The 24,408-nt window shown below is 45.0% G+C and overlaps 1 protein-coding gene across 2 annotated transcripts in view; it reads right to left on the bottom strand.

Moving 5' to 3' along the window:
- Positions 1 to 726: 726 nt before the first annotated feature.
- Positions 727 to 24,408, bottom strand: part of CEP85 (centrosomal protein 85) — a 39,156-nt gene continuing 15,474 nt past the window's right edge. Inside the window, exons 1-12 of one of the 2 annotated variants that reach the window (XM_055397533.2) lie at positions 20,388 to 20,637; positions 19,392 to 20,080; positions 18,425 to 18,558; positions 17,910 to 18,027; positions 16,442 to 16,627; positions 9,914 to 10,066; positions 9,548 to 9,702; positions 8,070 to 8,184; positions 7,110 to 7,160; positions 4,122 to 4,229; positions 2,742 to 2,967; positions 727 to 2,423 (exon numbers count right to left, since the gene is read on the bottom strand). In XM_055397533.2, coding sequence (XP_055253508.1) covers positions 2,263 to 2,423; positions 2,742 to 2,967; positions 4,122 to 4,229; positions 7,110 to 7,160; positions 8,070 to 8,184; positions 9,548 to 9,702; positions 9,914 to 10,066; positions 16,442 to 16,627; positions 17,910 to 18,027; positions 18,425 to 18,558; positions 19,392 to 19,910 — 1,926 coding nt within the window. In that variant the 5' untranslated portion in view covers positions 19,911 to 20,080; positions 20,388 to 20,637 and the 3' untranslated portion in view covers positions 727 to 2,262. Of the gene's footprint in view, positions 2,424 to 2,741; positions 2,968 to 4,121; positions 4,230 to 7,109; positions 7,161 to 8,069; positions 8,185 to 9,547; positions 9,703 to 9,913; positions 10,067 to 16,441; positions 16,628 to 17,909; positions 18,028 to 18,424; positions 18,559 to 19,391; positions 20,081 to 20,387; positions 20,638 to 24,408 lie in introns of those variants that run through there. The other variant, XM_055397532.2, reaches the window with a different exon arrangement.

Genomic DNA, 24,408 nt, shown 5'->3' with positions numbered 1-24,408 from the left:
ATAGGCAGGTTCAGACAAGTAAGGGTGGTGGCCGGAGACAGGGCCACGCCCTCAAAAGAGCCAAATGGGGGCCAAGGTGAGAAAGGCTTCTAGCTCTGGACCCGGTGGAGGCAGAGGCTGGCAGCGGGGTTCCTGAGTCTGGCTGGGCCCTTGTTAAAAATCCACAGCTGGTCTTGGGGTGGCCCCAGCCCCACCCCGACTTCATGCTGCAGATGACCCTCCAAAACTCCTACTCCCAGCAAAATGCAGGGAGTACAGAGGCAACAACCAGCCCAATTTTGGAGACTCAGCTATCTGTCTGGGGTGGGACATGACAACCCTCAGAAGTCTTCCCGGGTCCAGGGCCCCAAGAAAAACCCAGGAAGACAAGTCTCACTCCTGGAGGCAAACACAGTGCCCTGCCTTGCTCTGGGGAAGCCACTTCCCTGTGGAAGCCCACAGACAGCAGACTTCCTTGTCAGAATGACTGAAACTCAATGACAAACTTGCTCTATGACTCAGGGCAGCGTCACCCAATAGAAAGTGCTGTGGGAAGAGATCTTATCTGTCTTCTCAGACAGAGGAACAGAAGTGGTAGACATACAAACATGAGGCTGGACCTGCCAAAGTTCCCTCTTTGCTGCTGTTTGGAGAACTTGGCTAAACACCCAGGCTTTGGCCCCAGCAAGCCAAACTGAGGGGTGGAGTATGAGATGATGGTGATGGAAGGCAATGGAAAACTGAGGAGTCTGTTACATTTTTATTTTGTAAACAAAATAGGCAATACAAACCAGTTGACATAACAAGGATTCATATAAATAACTGCTTATAAACTTTATGAGGAAAAATACCCGTGAGCATGGTGGCTGGGCTCCCAATTCAGGGTGGAGACCAACCGGACAGCTCTGCTTGTAGCAGGCAGGAGCCCAGAGGCTGAGGGGACAGCTGGGTGGGGATGCTCTGAATGGAGGGTTAAGTCACTCCATAAACAAAACACCAACTTGTAAAAACACTTAAGAATGAGTCTCATTCAGGCCTGGGAGTGAGGTCTAGGATGCTGCCCTGCCAGCCCAAAGCTTAGCAACAACCTCCAGGTGGCTGGCTCTGGACTCCTGAACTGCTCAGGACTCCCCCCTCACACAGCCCTGGCTCCAGATCTAGAGGAAACCTTGAGCTGGCCCAAGTACCAGACACAAACAACTACAAGATGCTCTCTTAACAAAGAGGCAAGAGAAACCAGAAAGCAGAGGTCCAAAGGCCCCAGAGAAACAACTAAAAACATAGAACGCTATACCTTGAAGCTGACCTGTACTGGCTACTCTGAACTCTCAAGGAGCCCAGAGCAGGAAAGGGAAAGGACCCCCATCCCCAAACACAAGAGAGGCACAAATCAGAAGGCCAGGCACTGGCCCCAGCCTTGGGGGAAGGGGGTGAGCAGCTTGACAGTTGCTCTGTGGTATCCTAGGGGAAAATCTTGCCCAAACCCAGAACCACAGAGAAGAGTTTGCACTCAAAGCCCAAGAAGGGGCTACCTGGCCAGCCTGAGAACAAAGGACATAGGGGCTGTGCTAACTACATGACCAGGGCCCCAAGGGCACAGGGCAGCTCGAGTGGGTCTCCTGTAAATAGGCATGTCAGCACAGATGAAGGAGCCCTGGGTATAATCCCTGGGCCCCCAATCCTAGCAAATACTTTGCTAATGAATAGATCACCCTGAGGCATCAGTGAGAACAAGAGCCCTGAGAAAGAGGAGTGGGCCTGGGCCTAGGAAAGTCCAGAGCCAGTTCAGGTCCCAGGAAGGCTGGCACAGAGGGCCGGAGGATTCTCAAATGGCTACTGGTACGGGTACTCAGCCTTTCCCGCCCTTCTAAGGACTTTTGGGCATCAGCACGGCCAAGGTACAGAGTGGGAATGAATGTGGATCCATCCCAAAGGATGGAGAAGGGAGTTAAGCAGCCTGTTTGCCTCTGACATCAGCTTGCTACTGGGAACAGTCTGTGAGGATTTACCTGCAAATTAGTAACTCACCCTAAAAGAGTGAATCAGGATGACAGGATAAATGCAACCCAACAAGGCAAAGCCAGAGTTGGGCAGGACAAGCAAAATTCTCTCATCGGCCCGTGGCCCCATATGCAGGCTCACACCTCCTCCCTCCCACCCCTTCTCTCTGGGAATAGCAGCAGATAGGAGGCAAGAGATTGTCAGGGCAGGACCTGTTGGACGGTGCTCTCAGCAGACCAGATTCTCCCCGGGGGAAGACAGCTTGTCCACCCCCAGCATTCCTCATTGTGTGACACAGTTTTCTCCCATGTCCTGGGCATATCTATCTGACATGGTGGTCCTTAAGTCCTCGATATCACGGCGTAGCTGCTGAACCTCTTCCAGTTTTCTCCTGATCACATCTGGCTTCTGAAAATCTAGTTGAGTCCCTGGGTGCTGTGTAGCTGGGGAGGAGAACATTTTGAGAGAATATTAATAAGTAAGTCAGAAGACACCTCCATGTGGATGGGGCAGTGTGGACAGGCAGTACCCTAAGGCCGGTGGTCTTGGTACATGAAACTTTTTACAAAACAGCTAGGGATAATGGGCTAAAAATCTTGCTGCTTAAGGGCCACTTTTTTGTTTATCCTACACCCAGGTACCCATAAGGATGCCTGCTTCCAAAACAGATTTACTGAACATCTAACTGGGAAAGGTAGATAGGGATGAGAGGAGAATGAAAGCCACTCTCTCCTAGGTCCCAGACTGGTCTAAGGACTCACAGTGAATGCCCAGGAGCAGGGAGAGATTGGGGTCGTGGCCCTGGGCCCTCTGGGTCACAATGCTACAGACAGCCTGCAGATCTTGAAGACAACTGGCCAATTCCTGGTGTAGCTCAAATGCCAGCTGGGCTGTGTCTGTTGAAGATGGGGACTCTGATTGGGCCTGTCGCAGGTGTTCTTGGAGCGTCAGATTCTTCTCAATGAGGTCCTGGTTCTGTACTGAAAGCTGAGCAGATAGGTGAGCACGTTAACTCAGGCCCAGGGAGAAGCAGAGTAACTGCACTCGAATGTGGATAGATGTATATGGTGTGTCGAGGGAAAGCTACGAGACAAAGGCAATGTTCCCCCACCCCCACTCCTACCAACAGGCTTTGCACTGCCCCCTCCCCCGTCCACATCAGGCTGTTTCTCCTGCAGGCAGGTTGGGTCCACAGGACCGCAGCACTGGAGAGGAAACTGCACAAAGCAGACCGAGTCAGCAGCCTCCAGGGTTCTGTGCAGGAACCAGAGAAGATACTCCTGCTCCTCGGAACTCTATCTGAAGCCAGTCCCTCAGCCAACTCTGTTAGCCAGGCTATTAGAGAAGGCTTAACGTGAACTGTGAAATCTGAGGAGACACTGGTTTCAATCTCTCCCTGCCACCCTGACAAAAGTGGCCACCAGCCAGCTTGATCAGTGTGTGTCAGAGGAATAAAGTGGGGAAGAAAGACAACGTTGACAGCTAGTGGCCACTGGGCAGGTGAAGGCTAGGGGTTAAAGAAGTTGTTGACCTGGAGGACACAGTGCTGAAGTGTGCCCTGCCTTTTCAGTCCTTCACCTCGGTGGAGTCAGGCTTCAAGAGACCAGCTCATTCACGTGTATCTGTGTCTCTTTCTCTCCCTTTCCCACAACAGCTTTAACACTCCTTCCCTTCCTACCACTATTCTGTTTTAAAGCCAAGGAACAGAATTCCTCCATTAGTCCCAGCCCTTCACCCACACTGGGCCATATGAACATCTTTGCTCTGGTAGACGCCTTCCTAGGCACTTGGCTAGTGACCTTGACCGCCCCCTGCTGACAGCTCTGTTTACTCCAGGAGGATCACCAAACCTTCAGTCTTCTTGAACCCTTCATCCCCAACCCCACAAACCTGTGGCTGCAAGACAAAATAAGAGAGAATGATTTTCCATATCCAAAAAGCATTACTGGATAATTACAGACAGAGATAGCCTTAGGACCTTTAATATAAAGGATGATGCACTGTTCCTTCTTACTCCTCCAAAAAAGCTTAGCAGAGACCTCTCAAGGTGTGGGGGTCTTGTAGGAATAAGGATGGGTAGAGTACACAGAGAAATCAGGCTTGTAAAGACAATACCAAGGGGCTGAGCTGGTGATGCTCACCTCTTTCACAGCTGTGCGCAGCTGCTGCAGGGCTGTCTCCCTCCTTTGGGCCTCCTCTTTCAGGGCCTGGCTTGTTCCTTCTTCTTGAGCCACTTCCTGTTCTAGGCTCTAAATCCCATGACAAGAAGGGTGGGAGAACACATCACAGGTAACAAGTCTGGGTCAGACCACATCGCCTCTGGTCTGGACTACATAATAGTAAAGCCCCACCCTGCCCACACACTGCTGCTAAGAGATTATTTTAGAACAATCTTGATCTGTGACTTCCCATCAAAACCCTTCTAGAGCCCCTGACCATGTACCGACCGAGGTCAGGCTCCTCAGAAGAGCATTCTATTAACAGGTCAGCCTGGCCTTTACCTACTTCTCCATCTTTACCTCTTTTTACCCTCCACATCGCCTCCACTCTAGTCACGCAGACTGACTGACTGGCCTTCATCCCCAAAGCTTCCAGCACCAATACTGTTGCTCATTTTCTTCCCTTTTGCCCAGAATGCGCCTCTGCTCTGCCAGTCACCTGGGAAACTTCCCACCTCAACCTTCCCTCATCTGCGAATCAGCCCCCATTAGTCCACACCTTGCGCTGCTACTAACGCTCACGGCTCATGAGTGCGTCTGTCGGCTGTGCACTTGATTCCTCTGTTAGACCGTAACTTTCTCGAGGGCAAGGAATGTGGTTCAGTTGAGTTCAATTAGTCACTGAGCACTCACCACTGGCAGGCACTAGGGACGCAGAACACAACACCGAACAGCTCCCGCCCTTGAGGGGCTCACAGCCCAATGCCCTTGACAATCGTTGTTGTTCAGTCACCAAGATGTGCCCCACTCTTTTGCCAGCCCGTGGACTGCAGTCTACCAGGCGCCTCTGTCCACGAGATTTCCCAGGCAAGAATATTGGAATGGGTTGTCATTTCCTTCTCCAGGGGACGTTCCAAAACCAGGGATCGAACCTGCGTCTCCCACATTGGCAGGCGGATTCCGCCAGGGAAGCACTGTATATTAAATGCTTCTTACAGAGAGGAGAAGGAGTAAAGGGCACTCTCTCAGTCACCTAATCTAGTTATGTGTTATGAGTATGTGTATAGGGGTGGTCAGGGTCAGGACAGGGAGGTACAGACTTGTTATCTTTTGCCTCTCATTCTGTTCATTCCAATTTCCCTCTGGTTTTGAAACTGATTTGGACAAATAAAGTATAAATAATATTTCTGAGCTTTTCCATTTTGTTTTTAAAAAAAATTAAACAGCCAAGGAGAATGTCTCACCACCACGAAAGACCCAAGGTGACCATTTTGAATCCACCTAATTCCACCAAATTCACCTGACATTTTAATTTGTCTGAGAAGTCTCATCATGGGTAAATATATATTTAAAATGTGGAGGGCTTCCCTGGTAGTCCACTGGTTAAGAATCCACCTTGCAACGCAGGGGACACTAGTTCAATCCCTGATCCAGGAAGATCCCACATGCCTTGGGGCAGGTGAGCAAGCCCCTGTCCCACAACTAAGCCTGCGCACCCTAGAGACTGTGCGCTGCAGCAAGAGGGGCCACTGCAATGAGAGCCTGCACACTGCAGCTAGAGAGCGGCAACCAGTTGCTCCAACTAGGGAAGGCCCTCTCAAAGCAACAAAGACCTAGCACAGCCAAGAATAAATAAATATTTTAAAATTAAATAAATAAAATGTCAAGAGTTCCAGTAAACATACTTTGAGATCCATTAAAAATTACGAAAATCCTGGAATTTTAAAAGGATGTAGGGAATTCCCTGACTGTCCAGTGGTCAGGACTCCCTGCTTTCACTGCCAAGGGCCCACATTCAATCTCCAATAGAGAATTAAGATCCTGCAAGCTGCACAGTGAGATCCAAAATAATAATAGTAATAAAATAAATGGATGTAAACACTCACTAGGCTTGACTATCTCTTTAGAGGACTTGAAATCTGTGAACTGAATAGACCCACATGATGGCAATGGTAGGACTGAGCTTACAGCTGTTCCTCGGTGGAAGTACATTTCACCTGTTCTTTGGTGTGAAAACCTCTTTTAGAATCCAAAGAGAACCTGTACCTAGGATTTCTTGGAGAACCCAATTAAGGACACTCCCACTCTGGCCCAAAATAGAAACCAGGAGTTGTCTTTAATTTCTGCAACAGACCTGCCCTCCAGCCTTGCCTCTCTCCAACTGCCAATCTTCTTCCACACTCAGATCTGAGCTGCAAGCCTGACTACATCACACCCCAGTGAAATGCTGTGGTAGTTTTCCATCACCTGCCTAAGAATAAAAGCTAACTTCACTGGACAGTCCAAGGCCTCCCATAGCCCAGTTCTCCATCTGCCACCTTACTCAACACTAGCAAATGACTTGCAGCTCCATGCATAAACCCTGCTGTCACATGCCTTCGTGTTCCTACCCACGCTGTTCCTTCTATCAGAATTTCAATACCATCCTATGTAGCCTCCTCGTTGCCTGGCTAACTCCTCCTCCTTCTTAAAGGTTCATGGTCTCCAGAAACCCTTCCTTGATCTCCCTACTTTCAATGACTCTTTTATGCTCCCCCAGGGTAATATGGATGCTCTCACTGCACTGTGCTGAATGAAACCCCTTCCCAACAAGATTGTAGGCCACAAGCAGTGATTTGGTCTCATGCTTGTACTCCTGGATGTGTGCTAAGTCACTTCAATTGTGTCTGACTCCTGGCAATTCTATGGGCCACAGCCTGCCAGGCTCCTCTGTCCATGTGATTCTCCAGACAAGAAGACTCGGGTGTGCTGCCACGCCCTCCTCCAGGGAACCTTCCTCACCCAGGGAGCGAACCTGTGTCTCTCACATCTCCTGCACTGGCAGGCAGGTTCTTTACCACTAGCACCACCTGAGAAGCCCTAAGCTGGCACTCTCAACACCGAGCAAATCGCATGGCAAGGAACAGGGTTGGTTGAATTCTAGAAATTCCATCAAGTCCTGCTCATCATGTCCCAAGGATTCCAGCTCACCTGTACTTGTGAGTGTAACTGCTCAATCTTCTGCTGTTGCCTCTCCACAATCTGAAAGGCAAAGTTATCAAGGACGATTGTAAGCACATGCTAACAATGGGGCCAGATGGCAAGAGGCTGCACTAAGATCTGCAATTTGACTATTATCTCAACTGGCTACAGCCAATTAATAGTGAGAACAGAGTGAAAACAAGAAATATAAACCAGACTCCCTATCCTGGCTACTTAGCTTCACAGTCCTGTGCTCCAGGCCCAGAGGTTTAAACAAAGAGGAAGGCAATGCGGAGGACCTATGACTACCATGGGGAAGTCAGGTGGAGAGAGACACCTTCACCCTGACGACTGTCGGCCAGTAGAATCAACTTCGTATACAGCTAGTGTACCTTCTGTTTCTTTGGAAAAGGACATAACTGAGAATTCAGTTTAATGAAGCCAGTCCTGTTCAGGGCTGTGACAGTTTTTCACTTATAGCTGTGGTCCCACTGTTCAAGGAGGGAACCTAAACAGGTCCAGTGTCCTGTCCTATGAGACCCCAGGTACTCTCTGAACTGTTTCTGGGTTTTTTTTTGTTGACCTTCAAACAAGTCTCTCTGATAGGTCCTGGGCTCCTTCTTCTATGCTGAATTAGGGCCACACTGGCTAAAACTCTGCTCAGTGCGAGAGGTTCTGTAGAGGGCCTGAGCCATGAAGGAAGTGCACCAAGCTTCAGTGCACCATTTTGGTACATCTAAGTTTTGATATTCAGAGGCATGCCCTTCCCTAACTTTGCTTGCCAGTACTAAGGATGGCTATCTAAAATGTGAATTTATTATGCAGGGATGGCTTCTAGGAAAAGAGAGGAAAAACTCTGGGTAACATATCCTAGGGGGCTCGGGGCCAGAAATTCATGGTTCCCTACCAAAACCCAATCTTCTGCTTCCTCTAAGCCTACCCACTTATGGCCTGGATGCCCTCAGTCACCTTTCGAAGGGAATCACATTCCTTCTGCCAAGACTCCATTTCCACTTGGAGACCTTGTCCTTGTTGAGCTGGACCTTCTCCACTGGCATCTTCCACACACTGCTTATCTTGCAGGCTGAAAGACAGTAGCCTCTTCAAGAACTCTAAATCAGAGAGGTGTGGCTTTGATTCCTGTTACTGCTATTTACTGGGCAAGACAAGTAGGCCCTTCCAAGCCACAGCTGGGATAATTGCTTAGGTCTGTTTCAAGTAGGGAATGCCACACAGAAGCTGCTTGCTCAGTCTATATTAGTTCCCTTCCCTAGAGGTCAGCATCTATACAATGTGCCAGCAATTCTTTACCTACCCAAGGCTTCTTTATTCTTTGTTTTGATATTTAAAAGTAAACCTTCATCACATGTATTTAAATTACAAAAGTCACACGTACAGGATAGAGAAATTCTAGAAAATACAAAAAAACACACAAGAAGTCCTTTATTCTTTGCACACCCAGTCTGGGACAAACCCAACTTTGTCCCCTAACCACGATCACTTTCATCATGGGCCATATGTTGAGATAAACAACAGGGTTACTGTGGTTGAATGTGGGATGAGAAATCCAATCCATCCCATTAAAAATTGGATTTGGTCCAAGAGGCTGTTGAAACACAGCCACGACATTTTCAGAAACTGCTATTAATATGGAAGAAGTTCCCAGGACACCCTGAGAGTACATTACAGCATCTTGTTTTGTTCTCAGAACCTGCTGTGGCAATTGAGAGCAATCCCTAGGGCTAAGGAGAAGTAACAGATGCTCCTGGTAGCCTTCACAAGATTCACCATGTGGATACCCCTCAGTCATCAGCACCAGGATCTACTTCTGCAAATACAGATACTCACTTTCCGGTTTATAAATTGCTCCCATTCATTCAACACATACATATTCAAGAATTACTACCCAATACTATTATGATGCCAGGCACTGGGTTGGATCTTTCCAAAGGACAGTGGAAAACCCCACTGCACCACTATACCACCCACATTCCATCTCAAAGACACAGTCCCTGCCTCATAAACAGTTTTCCTATTACTTACAATCCAAAGAAAACAAAGCTCAGAGAAGTAAAGGGAGTTGCCCAAAGTCAAACAAGCAGTGAGTAGGGTAGCTAGGACCAGAACCTAGCTCTCCGCTTCTTTCTAAACCCCTCAGGGATATTTGGAGAAGGCAATGGCAACCCACTCCAGTACTCTTGCCTGGAAAACCCCATGGGTGGAGGAGACTGGTAGGCTGCAGGCCATGGGGTCGTGAAGAGTCGGACACAACTAAGCAACTTCACTTTCACTTTTCACTTTCATGCATTGGAGAAGGAAATGGCAACCCACTCCAGTGTTCTTGCCTGGAAAATCCCAGGGACGGGGGAGTCTGGTGGGTTGCTGTCTATGGGGTCGCACAGAGTCGGACATGACTGAAGCGACATAGCAGCAGCAGGGATATTTACCTATGTCGGGTGGAGGAGAAGTCAGCTTCTCTCTGTCTCAGGCTTTCCAGTTGAACCTCCTTTTCTCTGAAGGCTGCCTGGGTCTCCTCCAGCAAACTCTCCAGCTCAGTCACTCTCTCCTGCAGCTCTGTGCTCTTCAACTCAAAATCCTTAAGCTGAGAGACAGGATTCCATGCTTAGGTCAACAAGCAGGGAAGATTTTGGGTATATTTCAAAAACTTTGCAGCTCAGTTGTGATGTAAGTCTGGACATGACTCCTTTGGGATTTTCCTTTTGGGACATAAGGTCACTGCATGCAGCAGAGGTTGAGAAAGCGCCCCCCACCTCTCCCAACTTGCCCCAGGTATGCTTGGTCATTGCTGCTACCTGTTGGCTCTGTTTCTGATGGTCTTCCAGAGTGGGCAGGTCAGCCAGGTAGCGCTCCAAGGTCTCAATACGCTGCTGCTTCTCCCGGTTCTGCTCGGATTCCTTCTGACATTTCTTTTTCAAATTATTAATATGTTTATCACGACCCTTGACCTATTGGAAAGAAACATTAAGAATCCTTCTCCACTGACCCCTCTACCATCTTTAACGTTAACTTTTTTTTTGAAGTGAACACTGTCTTTGACCTTAGGACTATAAATGTTTTCTACTACCATGAAGGCAGGAAGTTGAACAAATTTTGCCATTGGAGATTAGGACATAAAATGCAGAGTCATCACACAAGAACTTTCCATTCAAGGGCAAGGAAGAGGGGATTCTTGGGCAGTTTTCAAAACCTGGTAGCTCTACTGTATACTAAAGAATTTCTCTGGTCTTTGTTCAAGCTCCTGGAGGTAACTTCTAAACTCAGAATATCCCAAATAATAAATGTGTCTTCGTTATTCACAGTGGACCAGTTCAGTTCAGTTGTCGCTCAGTCGTGTCTGACTCTTTGTGACCCCATGAATCGCAGCACGCCAGGCCTCCCTGTCCATCACCAGCTCACGGAGTTCACCCAAACTCATGTCTGTTGAGCTGGTGATGCCATGCAGCGATCTCATCCTCTGTTGTCCCCTTCTCCTCCTGCCCTCAATCTTTCCCAGCATCAAGGTCTTTTCAAATGAGTCAGCTCTTCGCATCAGGTGGCCAAAGTATTGGAGTTTCAGCTTCAACATCAGTGCTTCCAATGAACACCCAGGACTGATCTCCTTTACAATGGACTGGTTGGATCTCTTTGCAGTCCAAGGGACTCTCAAGAGGCTTCTCAAACACCACAGTTCAAAAGCATCAATACTTCGGCGCTCAGCTTTCTTTATAGTCCAACTCTCACATCCATACATGACTACTGGAAAAACCATAGCCTTGACTAGATGGACCTTTGTTGGTAAAGTAATGTCTCTGCTTTTTAATATGCTATCTAGGTTGGTCATAACTTTCCTTCCAAGGAATAAGCGTCTCTTAATTTCATGGCTGAAATCACCATCTGCAGTGATTTTGGAGCCCAAAAAAATAAAGTCAGCCACTGTTTCCCCATCTATTTGCTATGAAGTGATGGGATCTGATGCCATGATCTTAGTTTTCTGAATGTTGAGCTTTAACCCAAATTTTCACTCTCCTCTTTCACTTTCATCAAGAGGCTCATTAGTTCTTTGCTTTCTGCCACAACGGTGGTGTCATCTGCATATCTGGCAATCTTGATTCCAGCTTGTGCTTCTTCCAGCCCAGCATTTCTCATGATGTACTCTGCATATAAGTTAAATAAGCAGGGTGACAATATACAACCTTGACGTACTCCTTTTCCTATTTGGAAGCAGTCTGTTGTTGCATGTCCAGTTCTAACTGCTGCATCCTGACCTGCATACAGGTTTCTCAAGAGGCATGTCAGGTGGTCTGGTATTCCCATCTCTTTCAGAATTTTCCACAGTTGATTGTGATCCACACAGTCAAAGGCTTTGGCATAGTCAATAAAGCAGAAATAGATGTTTTCCTGGAACTCTCTTACTTTTTCAATGATCCAGCAGATGCTGACAATTTGATCTCTGGTTTCGCTGCCTTTTCTAAAACTACCTTGAACATCTGGAAGTTCACGGTTCACATATTGCTGAAGCCTGGCTTGGAGAATTTTGAGCATCCCTTTACTAGCATGTGAGATGAGTGCAAATGTGTGGTAGTTTGAGCATTCTTTGGCATTGCCTTTCTTTGGGATTGGAATGAAAACTGACCTTTTCCAGTCCTGTGGCCACTGCTGAGTTTTCCAAATTTGCTGGCATATTGAGTGCAACACTTTCACAGCATCATCTTTTAGGATTTGAAATAGCTCAACTGGAATTCCATCACCTCCACTAGCTTTGTTCGTAGTGATGCTTCCTAAGGCCCACCTGACTTCACATTCCAGGATGTCTGGCTCTAGGTGAGTGATCACACCATCATGATTAACTGGGTTGTGAAGATCTTTTTTGTAAAGTTCTTCCGTGTATCCTTGCCACCTCTTCTTAATATCTTCTACTTCTGTTAGGTCCATACCATTTCTGTCCTTTATTGAGCCCATCTTGGCATGAAATGTTCCCTTGGTATCTCTAATCTTCTTGAAGAGATCTCTAGTCTTTCCCATTCTATTGTATTCCTCTACTTCTTTGCACTGATCACTGAGGAAGGCTTTCTTATCTCTCCTTGCTATTCTTTGGAACTCTGCATTCAGATGCTTATATCTTTCCTTTTCTCCTTTGCTTTTTGCTTCTCTCCTTTTCACAGCTATTTGCAAAGCCTTCTCAGACAGCCATTTTGCTTTCTTGCATTTCTTTTCCATGGGGATGGTCTTGATCCCTGTCTCCTGTACAATGTCACGAACCTCCATCCATAGTTCATCAGGCACTCTATCAGATCTAGTCCCTTAAATCTATTTCTCACTTCCACTGTATAATCATAAGGGATTTAATTTAGGTCATACCTGAATGGTTTAGTGGTTTTCCCTACTTTCTTCAATTTAAGTCTGAATTTGGCAATAAGGAGTTCTTGATATGAGCCACAATCTGCTACCGGTCTTGTTTTTGCTGACTGTATAGAGCTTCTGCATCTTTGGCTGCAAAGAGTATAATCAATCTGATTTCAGTGTTGGCCATCTGGTGATGTCCATGCGTAGTCTTCTCTTGTGTTGCTGGAAGAGGGTGTTTGCTATGACCAGTGCCTTCTCTTGCAAAACTCTATTAGCCTTTGAACCCTGCTTCATTCCATACTCCAAGGCCGAATTTGCCTGTTACTCCAGGTGTTTCTTGACTTCCTACTTTTGCATTCCAGTCCCCTATAATGAAAAGGACATCTTTTTTGGGTGTTAGTTCTAAAAGGTCTTGTATAGAACCATTCAACTTCAGCTTCTTCAGCATTATTGGTCGGGGCATACACTTTGATTACCATGATATTGAATGGTTTGTCTTGGAAATGAACAGAGATCATTCTGTCGTTTTTGAGACTGCATCCAAGTACTGCATTTTGGACTCTTCTGTTGACCATGATGGCTACTCCATTTTTTCTAAGGGATTCCTGCCCACAGTAGTAGATATAATGGTCATCTGAGTTAAATTCACCCATTCCAGTCCATTTTAGTTTGCTGATTCCTAAAGTGTCGATGTTCACTCTTGCCATCTCCTGTCTGACCACTTCCAGTTTGCTTTGATTCATGGACCTAACATTCCAGATTCCTATGCAATATTGCTCAGTGGACCAGAGCACACCATAAATGCATTTATGCTAATTAGATGACACAGAATAGGAACTGATCCCTAAGAAAACCAATGGAGTTGAACCCAGCTTCCTGTGAAGAGGGGACGAAGACAAGAGATTAGAGTTCAACCAGGCCTACATGATAAAATCCCAATTATAAACTGTGGACACCAAAGCTCAATAGAGCTTCCTGGTTGATGAACACATCCATGTGCTGGGAGGATGACAGGTTCTAATTCCAAGAGGGAAAAGGTATGGAAGCCCTGCTTTTAGGACTTTCCCAGACCTCGTTCTATTTGTCTCTTGGCTTATCATGATTTGTATAACAAAACTGTAATCTGTGAAATTACTGAACCTGAAGGCGTCATGGGAACCCCTGGATTTATAGCCAGTTGGTCAGAAACACAGGCAATCTAGGGAACCCAAAACTTGCAGTTGGCATCTGAAATAATAAATAAGCATAGTCTTTTGGGGGACCGTGTCCTTTAAACCTGTGGCGTCTGATGCTAACTCTGAGTGGTTTGCATCAGAACTGAATTGCCAAAGTATATATACAGGTAGTATACATACAGCCCACCTGGTCTGTTCTGATGAGACAGGTAATGCATTCTTCTCTAAACAGTTCATATGATATAAAGCTAAGTAATCATCTGGAAGGGCTAATGAGACTGTAAACTCCTTGCAAGGAGGGGCTGTGTCCATTTTGCTTTTATCAAATCCCCAACACACAGCACAACGCTTGGCACTAAGCAGGCAATCAATTAAGATTTGTTGAACGGAAAATTTTCTTTACTATTACGGCTTTTTCTTTGGCTTATGAAAAAGGAAGCTGGAGATAAAGCAAAGAAAAACGCAGATTTATTGATGCCAAAGAGGCTCAGGCCTAATTTGATCCAAAGACAACACAGTACTAATAAGGATCCCTGAAAATCAGTTAAAAGCTTTACCCCAGGTACAATCTGTACCCTTCAAGCTCTATGTGATTCTCCAGATTCTCATATCTTAATATGCATCAGAATCACATGGGAAGCTTATTGAAAATGCTGATGGCCAACTCGTAATTAAAAAAATGGTAGGCCAGTCAGAGATGTTTATTTTTTCTCCCTTCCAAAATATTTCTAGAATGACAGGCATAAAATAAAATACCAATTCTTAAAAGGCAACAGAGAAGACAAAAGTATACAAGATAGGGGCTTCCGTGACAGTTCAGTGGCAAAGAATCTGCCTGCCAATGGAAGAGACATGGGTTTGATCCTTGGTCTGGAAGATTCCACATGCTGTGGCGCAACTAAGCCCCAGAGCCACAACTCCTGAACCCATGCTCTAGAGTCCCTGAGCCCCAACTACTGAAGCCTGCATGCTCTGGAGGCTGTGCTTCACAACAAGAGAAGACAATGAGAAGTCGCACTACAGCTAGAGTATAGCTCCTGCTCACCACAACTAGAGAAAAGCCCATGCAGCAACAGAGATGCAGTGCCGCCCCCCAAAAACAAACAAAAAAAGTATGTAAGACAGTTCAAGATGTTTTCAGAATATGAAAGGGAATGGGAGGGACAAATGATTTGGAGCAGAGGAGTTATAATTTCCAGTAGGAGTCACAGACAACTTGGAAGACAATGTGCCCTTCACAACCCACAAGAATCCCTCTACTTGAAACACAAGATACCTGAGGCAGGTAGGTATCAGCCATAAAACTGAAAAATAGGGGAATTCACTGGAAGTCTATATTCAGGTTAGCTGGACAGCATTCTCACCCTAGGTTTTCCCAAAATGGAGATTTACTCTTTGCGGAGAAATCAAATCAGAGAGAGCCCAGCTCAGGGGTATCAGTCATGGCAGAGAGAGACAGAGAATGAAGCACTGGGTTGAAAATAAGCATAAATAAGAATCTATGTGTAGAACTATGGGACTTTAAATCTAATTTCCTTCTCAGTGTTGAGAACCCAAAGGCCAAAAGCATTCCTGTTCCCAGCCTCCCCACCAGGCAGCAGGCTGAAAATTCTTTTCTAGAGAGAGTAAGATGAGACATCAGATATTGACATTTAAGGGTTCCCAAGTGAAAAGGGAAGACTAAGTCTGATCATCCCATAGGGAAGTCCACCAGGCAACTTCCATGAACCCAGAGCTTCCATGCAATTTAAAAATACTATATTCTTAAATATGAGCACTCCTTCATTCAAGGATCATCAATCCTCTGACATGAAAGACACAAAAACAAAATAAGACCTGAAAGAAACACTATAAGCAGATGCAGATATCCCAAAAGGCATAATCAATATCACCAGAGAAAAGATATTGCATTCATGAAACAAAAACAGCAAAAAAATGCAGTAAGAGAATACTATTCAGAAATACAGACGTATATGTCAGGAGAAAGAAGAGAGTTGAGGACAGCTAATTCTGTAGAGTGGGGCTGGGCAGAGAATCACTAATTTTTATTATCAACATGTTGATATTTGATAACATGTTGTTTATTTTCTTTTTTTTTAAACAAGCCTCAAGTCCATGCTATACCAATGGCACCAACATCACCTGGTAAGATTGTCAGAAATGCAGAATCCCAAGGCTGCCTCCCTTTCCAAAACTACTGAACCTGGATCTGTATTTTCATCAAGATCTCCAAATGATTTTTAAACACATTAAAGTTTAAGAAGCACTGCTTTAGCTGACTTTGATGCAAGTAGTACAGAGCTAAACATTATTAAACTCGTCCCCCAAGAATATCTATATTAGAGCAACCCATGAACAGAACTAGAAGATTTAGCTCCTTCTATGATAACCAATCTCAACCTGAGGCAATTCTAAGAGCACTGGCAAAAATGTAAAAACTCCCAAAATAGCTGCATATTTGGGATTCTTCACCTACTTTTTAGCTAGAAGTGAGAATAAATCACGCTGAATGATGTACCACAGGTACATCTTGCAACAGTACCATTTGGTATGACTGGTCAGACTGGTTTTTCACCTAGGTCAGCTGGTTCCCCATCACAACCTGGGACAGTGAGAGATTATACAGCTTTTCCTGTCTGTGATAGTTTTGTGGAGATGAAGCAGATATGAAGGACTACATTTCAGATAAACCAGTCCTGCATGAGAAGTCTATGTAGGGTATCTCACCCAATTGTCTCCTCCAGGTTCCAAGAATAGTCTGGCAGGAAAGGGCTGACTGCCAATTCTTTTGTGAATTAGAAAGCTATCAGCTCCTTAGCTCACCCTTTCTTCCTGTTTCTTCCCTTCCTCCGAATGCTTCTGCAGTGCCACTCTGAGTGACTCTCTGATGAGCTGGACTTCAACTTCTGAAGCAGAGAGTTTCTTTTCAAGTTCGATCTTTTCTTTGCTCAAGGCTTCTGTCTTCTGTGCAAACTGTGCACGTAAGAAAGTGTTCTCTCGCTGCAATTCCTGCAGAAAGATTCGCAATATGTAACTGTTCCTTACTCTCAGAGTCCCATGAACTTAAATTATACCTAGCATACTTTGTGGTCGAATATCAACTTTCTCTGAGATTTTCTTCAAGCAGTGCTTCTCAAAGTGTGGTCCTAGGACTAACATGGGATTCCCTGATAGCTCAGTTGGTAAAGAATCCACCTGCAATGTGGGAGGTGTTCGGAAGATTCCCTGTGTTGGGAAGATTCCCTGGAGAAGAGAAAGGCTACTGACTCCAGTATTCTGGCCTAGAGAATTTCATGGACTGTACAGTCCATGGAGTCACGAAGAGTTGGACACAACTGAGCAACTTTCACTTTCAGGACTAACAGCTTCAGCATTACCTGGGAACTTGTTAGAAATGCAAATTCTTAAGTCCGACTCCCAGGCCCAGTGAATCAGAAACTCTGGGGATGGATCTTAATAATCTGTGTTTGAACAAGTCCTCCAGGTGATTCAGATACACACTCAAATTTCAGAAGCACTGGCTTAAAGCAATATTCAAGGACCAGTCATGCAACAAAGGAACACAGGACACTATATCAGCAGACCTGGGCTCAAGGCCTGGTTCTCCTCCACTCATTCTTTATATGACTTAAGGCAAATTCTTCCTCCTTCTTGGGCCTCAATTTTCTCATCAGTAAATGAGATGACTGAGATATATTTTATGTAATGGCCATTCTCATACTAACATTTTGATTTTCCAAGAAGGAACATTGTCTTAAGAAGCCCACGAGGTGGCAAAGCCAGTACAGTACTATAGTCTGTCTAATACTCATCATTCAAAAGCCCAAACTGCAGAAGGTTGGCCAATATCTTTCAGAGCTATTGACCTAAGTGAGAGCATAGTTTTCCCTCAGTTTCTCCTAGACATGGAAGAATAAAAAGGGGAATGGCTCTATATCCCATACTACCTCTGCTGCTCTTTTCATTTGGCCAGGACCAGTAGATCAAGACTTCTCAGAACATCACTCAATTCCAGGACCTTACTATGAACCTTGCTCTGCCTTCCTTTTCTCCCAAGTATGTTCTAATATCAAGGCACCTGGACTTCCACTTGATTCCATCTTCAGGCCTTTTCTGACCCCTCAAGAGCAGAATAGGAGATACTTTATAATTAGAATGTTTACTTTCTGAGGGCAGGAATACCTTACTTCACATGGCCCATTTTCTATCTCCTGGATACCTACCAGTGCCAAGCACAGGGAAGATACTGAGTTATGACAAGCAGAATGCCATGCTGGCTGCCAAAGCTTACCTGCAGCCTCAGCAAGCAGACATCCCCAAAGGGGGCAGGGCGGCCTAAAAGAGCACTGTGGACTTGTAGTTCACTCTCTCGCACCTTCTGCTCCAGCTGAGAGATATGTTTCCTCTGCCTGCAAAAGTCAGAACAGAATGAGGCCCAGGGTCCTGACACAAACCCACTTGCAATATGAGCCCCAACTTTCCTTAAATAGGTAAAAACCACACTTTGTAAACAAAGACCTTGGATTCTTGGGTAGGCTATTTCCTGAAGGAGGAAACGCGAATGAGAAAACTGACTGAGGGGAAAGGAAGAAAGCTGCAAAGACCCTGCTGCCTCCATCAGGCATTCCTCACAGCCCCTGAAGAGATATGCAACAAACCTATCACTTTATTCACACACACGACTAGGCTACTTAGCATGAGGCAAAGCAGGGGTCTAAGCAGAGGAGGATGCACTGCCCTTGGGGAGACGTCATCAGTGGGGGCTGGGAGAGCAGAGGCTGGCCCTATGGCCCCTTGCCCCCTTACTTGTCAATAAGGAGCTCCTTTTCCTTCAGAAGGTGTTCATTACTGTTCAAGATGCTGATCCATTGTGCTGGGTCTAACATGGGCAATGAAGGAGAAAACCCAGCAGGATGGTGGCAGACGGCTCCATTCTGAAGCTGGAAGACAAGCAGGTCCAGTGGGACTTAATGTTAAAACCTACAGGCACCTGAAAGCACCTATGAAGCACCCAGCTGTGTCTGCAGTCAAGACTCACTTTGGCTCAGTTTGAGAAGGCCCACTGTTTATGAAATAATTTTAGCTCTGATGCATGACTGGAAAGAACCTGCCTGACAGACTTCTGCCAACTGGACACTCCCTGCTCAGAAAGGCTCTAGTTTCTAAGAAAAGGTCAGTTTATCTTTCTTTATCTGGAACAAAAGCAAATCAGGAGCTAAGATGCCCTCACCAACCAGGAAAGGAGAATGTGTCCTGCTTTCTTTTTCCCCATTCTTAACAAGTACAAGAACTTTAAAAAAACAAAACAAAAAAGCAAACACAAAAGTAGTACAGTGGAAAGAATATGGGACTAAAAGATAGTTTTTGAACCCGAGAGCTCTGCCACTTAAACCAGCTCTGTGACCCTGGACATATTAGTTATTCTAAGAACCTCGTAAATTTCTACATTTACCTCATCAGAGTGCTATAAGAATCAAATAAGATTCTATATGTTGAAGGACCTAGCCTAGTGACTGTTATGTAAGTACATACACACACAATCAGTGTTAGTGTCCTACTTCTGGGTTTCCCTTTGTAACCCTCTGCTTTGGAGAACCAATCTGGTGTTTAGAACCAACAGATTTGATGACATTCACAAGATTTCCTATCTAAAAACATCTTCCCTCCTTTTTACAAACACTTTCTTTGGAGTCAAAACTTATAAGAAAAAAAACCTATATAGTTCTAAGGTTAGCACAGAAACTGCAAAGTCCAAGGAAAGAAAGGCCTCTACCTGCATTTGCTCCATCTGTAAACGGATCAACTCCAGCTGCTGCCGACAAGTACTGAGCTCACAAGATCGCTCGCGGGAATGCCAAGGGTCAGGATTCGGCTGCCACACCTGAGAAGGTAGAGGCTTGGAGAGCCCAGGAGCAGGCTGGAGTCCCAAAGGAAGAACCCCACTGCCGCCAGGGTGTGGTCCATTCCGCTCACATACTGCCCCGCTGCCTGGTGCCTTCTTGGTCTCAGGCAACCCTTTGTATAGCTCCTTGTTTGTGTCAGTTCTTGGGTTGTGGAAGTAGACTCGGTAGTGAGGGTCTGAATAAAGTGTCTCCAGCATTGCCGACTGATTGAGGGTAGACTCCATATTGGGAACATCAAACTTTCTTGCCTCTTCTTCTCTTTCATGGCCCACTGCTGGAAACCAGGACTGCTCAACTCCATTTTCTCCAGCAGCACCACAAAGATACATGAAATCTCTAGAAAGGCCTGGAGAACGTTTCATTGAATTGAGGTCTCCATTTCTTGTCATCCCCACACTTTCAGCCAACCCTGACAAAGGAAGTTTGGAAGAGGGTCCAGCAGCAGAATTCGGCTTGGCAGGAGAGGTCCCCAAAGTAGAAGGTATCACATGAGCTGTTGGAATGGTTACATGGCTTTTGATGGGCTGGAAAGAAGGACTGCTACTTGAACTGCAAAAATCTGTGGAGAGAATAGTCTTCCATAAGTCAAAATCGAAGCAGCAAGCTTTTTTTGAGTTTGGCTGCTATGCCAGACATTCTCTGCCTGAGAGCAGGCAGAGACGGCACCGTCACAAGTATCAGGCAGAAAAATACAGCAGCCTAAATGGGAGATGTGTGTTCTAGGGTCTCAAATGCCTTTCCCAAGGCAAACCAAAGAAAGGTAACATTGGCTTCACTTTTAATTTATATTTTTCTTTGTATTTGAATAAAAAAAATCCTGCCAGTCAACAAAGCTAAAAACTGAACTTTAAAAAAAAATCACTTACTTAAGGGAACTGGATTAGGTCCCACTCTTCCAAGAGCTGGGCGACTCTAAGCTATGATCCAATCTAATAAAAATGTCTTTTCCAAGGGCTGCTGGAATCCTCTTTGATCTCCAAAAGCTCCACAGCAAAGGTGAACAATGACTCTAAACTATCCAAAGAATAAGGCAAACTGTATAGTGCTGCTTTGAGTCTGGGGCAGCGAGCACCACATCTGAATCAGGATTCTGCTCTCTCTCCCACACGCCAGACCTGACTGCCAGGATATGTGAAGTTATTCTTAGCAACTCTCAGGTTTCATTCTAGCACAGTGAGCACTCTCAACTGGTAAACACTGAAATCCTCTATTTTTCACTTTGCCTTTTATTTACCCCTTTGTTTGTATATAACTGTGATTTTTCACTTTCCTTGAGACTGGATTTATGTTTCCTTTAGCTCCTGCCTAGTCTTGGGAGACAACTCTGATTGGCTCTGTTGCAGAAGGTTCACATTTTTACTATTTCAACTCTCAAGTGCTACTGTGAAGAGGACTACAAGGTCACAGAACTAACACAGGGCAGAGGGCTACAAGCAAAGTACAAGGCAGGAATATGAGGAAACATACCTGTTACCTTCAGGAGGCAGGAAACCGAGTGAGGGAGACAAGGAATAGAAATGTCTTTTTTTTTCAACTATGTCCAATATTCTTTTCCAAACTAAGCAACATCTACCGTGGAGAAGAATAGATCTCTGATTTGTTTCATTTTCCATCAACCAATACAGAACACACTCAGCTAATGAGGATACTAACCTTTTCCAGAATTAAATGGGTATAGATCTGCTATCATCTTCTCATATGCGTTTGTAAGCAGTTCTTTAAAAACAAGCAAGCCAAATTATCCTTTATAATGTATGTGGAGTATCTAATTTCCTCTACTCAGATGATCGTGGGGATATATAAAATACCATAGTGAAAACAAACAAGAAGCAAAACAACCAGTAATTTTTGATGACATGCATCAGCGTCTCAGGACCAAGAAAGAAGCATATTTCAAAAGTCAAAGGACACCATTTTTGACGTCCTAAAACTTAAAAACAGAACTAGTCAACAGGGTTAAGGTAGACTGGTGGTGATGAAGATTCTAAGACTAGAAAGCTCTCTACTTGAAATCTTCCATAATGACACCATAATATTCTCTCATCAAGGGTCCCCACTCTCCAAATATAATTATGGAGCAGAAGACAGTAAGATTTTGGTTATGAGGGCTGCTGCTATGCTGAACTTGGCAACACCTCCTTCCATTCTCCATCCACGGCACAACTCTCTCTCACGACTCACCAGATTCAGTTTTGAGCCCATAATGCCCAAAGTAGTAATGCCAAAACATAAGTCAAGAAGAAAGGTATCAACTGTGCAAAAGAATATCGTTTCTCTAATTTGCCGGTGAGTGTGGTCCATCTATGGATGATAAAATGAGGTCTGTCAGCACTTGTCATTTATCTACCGGGTTTATCTATTTACATTAAGGAAACTGTGTGATTATGAGAAAGTACTATAAAATGTCAAGTTAAAGTATGGCTTGTGTTTTAGACCAGTTTGAAACAAAACAGCAATACAGTTTCAAAAGGGTCACTATCTTCTATAAATTTCAAAGGCTATTCAAATTTAGCACATGAGATACGTGATTTTTTTAATATGAGCTATTTCAAATCCTAAAAGATGATGCTGTGAAAGTGCTGCACTCAATATGCCAGCAAATTTGGAAAACTCAGCAGTGGCCACAGGACTGGAAAAGGTCAGTTTTCATTCCAATCCCAAAGAAAGGCAATGCCAAACAATGCTCAAACTAACGCACAATTGCACTCATCTCACAACACTAGTAAAGAGATGCTCAAAATTCTCCAAGCCAGGCTTCAGCAATACATGAACTGTGAACTTCCAGATGTTCAAACTGGTTTTAGAAAAGGCAGAGGAACCAGAGATCAAATTGCCAACATCCACTGGATCATGGAAAAAGCAAGAGAGTTCCAGAAAAACACCTAGTTCTGCTTTATTGACTATGCCAAAGCCTTTGACTGTGTGGATCACAATCAACTGTGGAACATTCTGAAAGAGATGGGAGTACCAGACCACCTGACCTGCCTCTTGAGAAACCTGTATGCAGGTCAGGAAGCAACAGTTAGAACTGGACGTGGAACAACAGATTGGTTCCAAATAGGAAAAGGAGTACGTCAAGGTTGCATATTGTCACCCTGCTTATTTAACTTATATACAGAGTAAATCATGTTAAACGCTGGGCTGGAGGAAGCACAAGCTGGAATCAAGATTGCCGGGAGAAATATCAGTAACCTCAGTTATGCAGATGACACCACCCTTCTGGCAGAAAGTGAAGAAGAAAGTGAAAGAGGAGAGTGAAAAAGTTGGCTTAAAGCTCAACATTCAGAAAACTAAGATCATGGCATCCAGTCCGATCAGTTCAGTTCAATCGCTCAGTCGTGTCCGACTCTGCGAACCCATGAATCACAGCACGCCAGGCCTCCCTGTTCATCACCAACTCCCGGAGTTCACTCAAACTCATGTCCATTGAGTCAGTGATGCCATCCAGCCATCTTATCCTCTGTCATCCCATCTCCTACTGCCCTCAATCTTTCCCAGCATCAGGGTCTTTTCCAATGAGTCAACTCTTCGCATGAGGTGGCCAAAGCATGGGAGTCTCAGCTTCAGCATCAGTCCTTCCAATGAACACCCAGGACTGATCTCCTTTAGGAGGGACTGGTTGGATCTCCTTGCAGTCCAAGGGACTCTCAAGAGTCTTCTCCAACACCACAGTTCAAAAGCATCAATTCTTTGGCACTCAGCTTTCTTCACAGTCCAACTCTCACATCCATACATGACCACTGGAGAAACCATAGCCTTGACTAGACGGACATTTGTTGGCAAAGTAATGTCTCTGCTTTTTAATATGCTGTCTAGTTTGGTCATAACTTTCCTTCCAAGGAGTAAGCGTCTCTTAATTTCATGGTTGCAATCACCATCTAAAGTTATTTTGGAGCCCCCAAAAAATAAAGTCTGACACTGTTTCCACTGTTTCTCCATCTATTTCCCATGAAGTGACGGGACCAGATGCCATGATCTTAGTTTTCTGAATGTTGAGCTTTAAGCCAACTTTTTCACTCTCCTCTTTCACTTTCATCAAGAGGTTTTTTAGTTCCTCTTCACTTTCTGCCATAAGGGTGGTGTCATCTGCATATCTGAGGTTACTGATATTTCTCCCGGCAATCTTGATTCCAGCTTGTGCTTCTTCCAGCCCAGCATTTCTCATGATGTACTCTGCATATAAGTTAAATAAGCAGGGTGACAATATGCAGCCTTGATGTACTCCTTTTCCTATTTGGAACCAATCTGTTGTTCCACATCCAGTTCTAACTGTTGCTTCCTGACCTGCATACAGGTTTCTCAAGAGGCAGGTCAGGTGGTCTGGTACTCCCACCTCTTTCAGAATGTTCCACAGTTGATTGTGATCCACACAGTCAAAGGCTTTGGCATAGTCAATAAAGCAGAACTAGGTGTTTTTCTGGAACTCTCTTGCTTTTTCCATGATCCAGCGGATGTTGGCAATTTGATCTCTGGTTCCTCTGCCTTTTCTAAAACCAGTTTGAATATCTGGAAGTTCACAGTTCACGTATCGCTGAAGCCTGGCTTGGAGAATTTTGAGCATCCCTTTACTAGCATGTGAGATGAGTGCAATTGTGCGTTAGCTTGAGCATTGTTTGGCATTGCCTTTCTTTGGGATTGGAATGAAAACTGACCTTTTCCAGTCCTGTGGCCACTGCTGAGTTTTCCAAATTTGCTGGCATACTGAGAGCAGCACTTTCACAGCATCATCTTTCAGGATTTGAAATAGCTCAACTGGAATTCCATCACCTCCACTAGCTTTGTTCATAGTGATGCTTTCTAAGGCCCACTTGACTTCACATTCCAGGATGTCTGGCTCTAGGTGAATAATCACACCATCGTGATTATCTGGGTCATGAAGATCTTTTT

Source organism: Moschus berezovskii, chromosome 2 (genome assembly GCF_049115385.1).
Source record: "Moschus berezovskii isolate FMDL1 chromosome 2, NW_MosBer_1.0, whole genome shotgun sequence".
In the NCBI taxonomy this organism is placed as follows: Eukaryota; Metazoa; Chordata; class Mammalia; order Artiodactyla; family Moschidae; genus Moschus; species Moschus berezovskii.
This window is presented reverse-complemented; position numbering and strand designations above follow the sequence as displayed.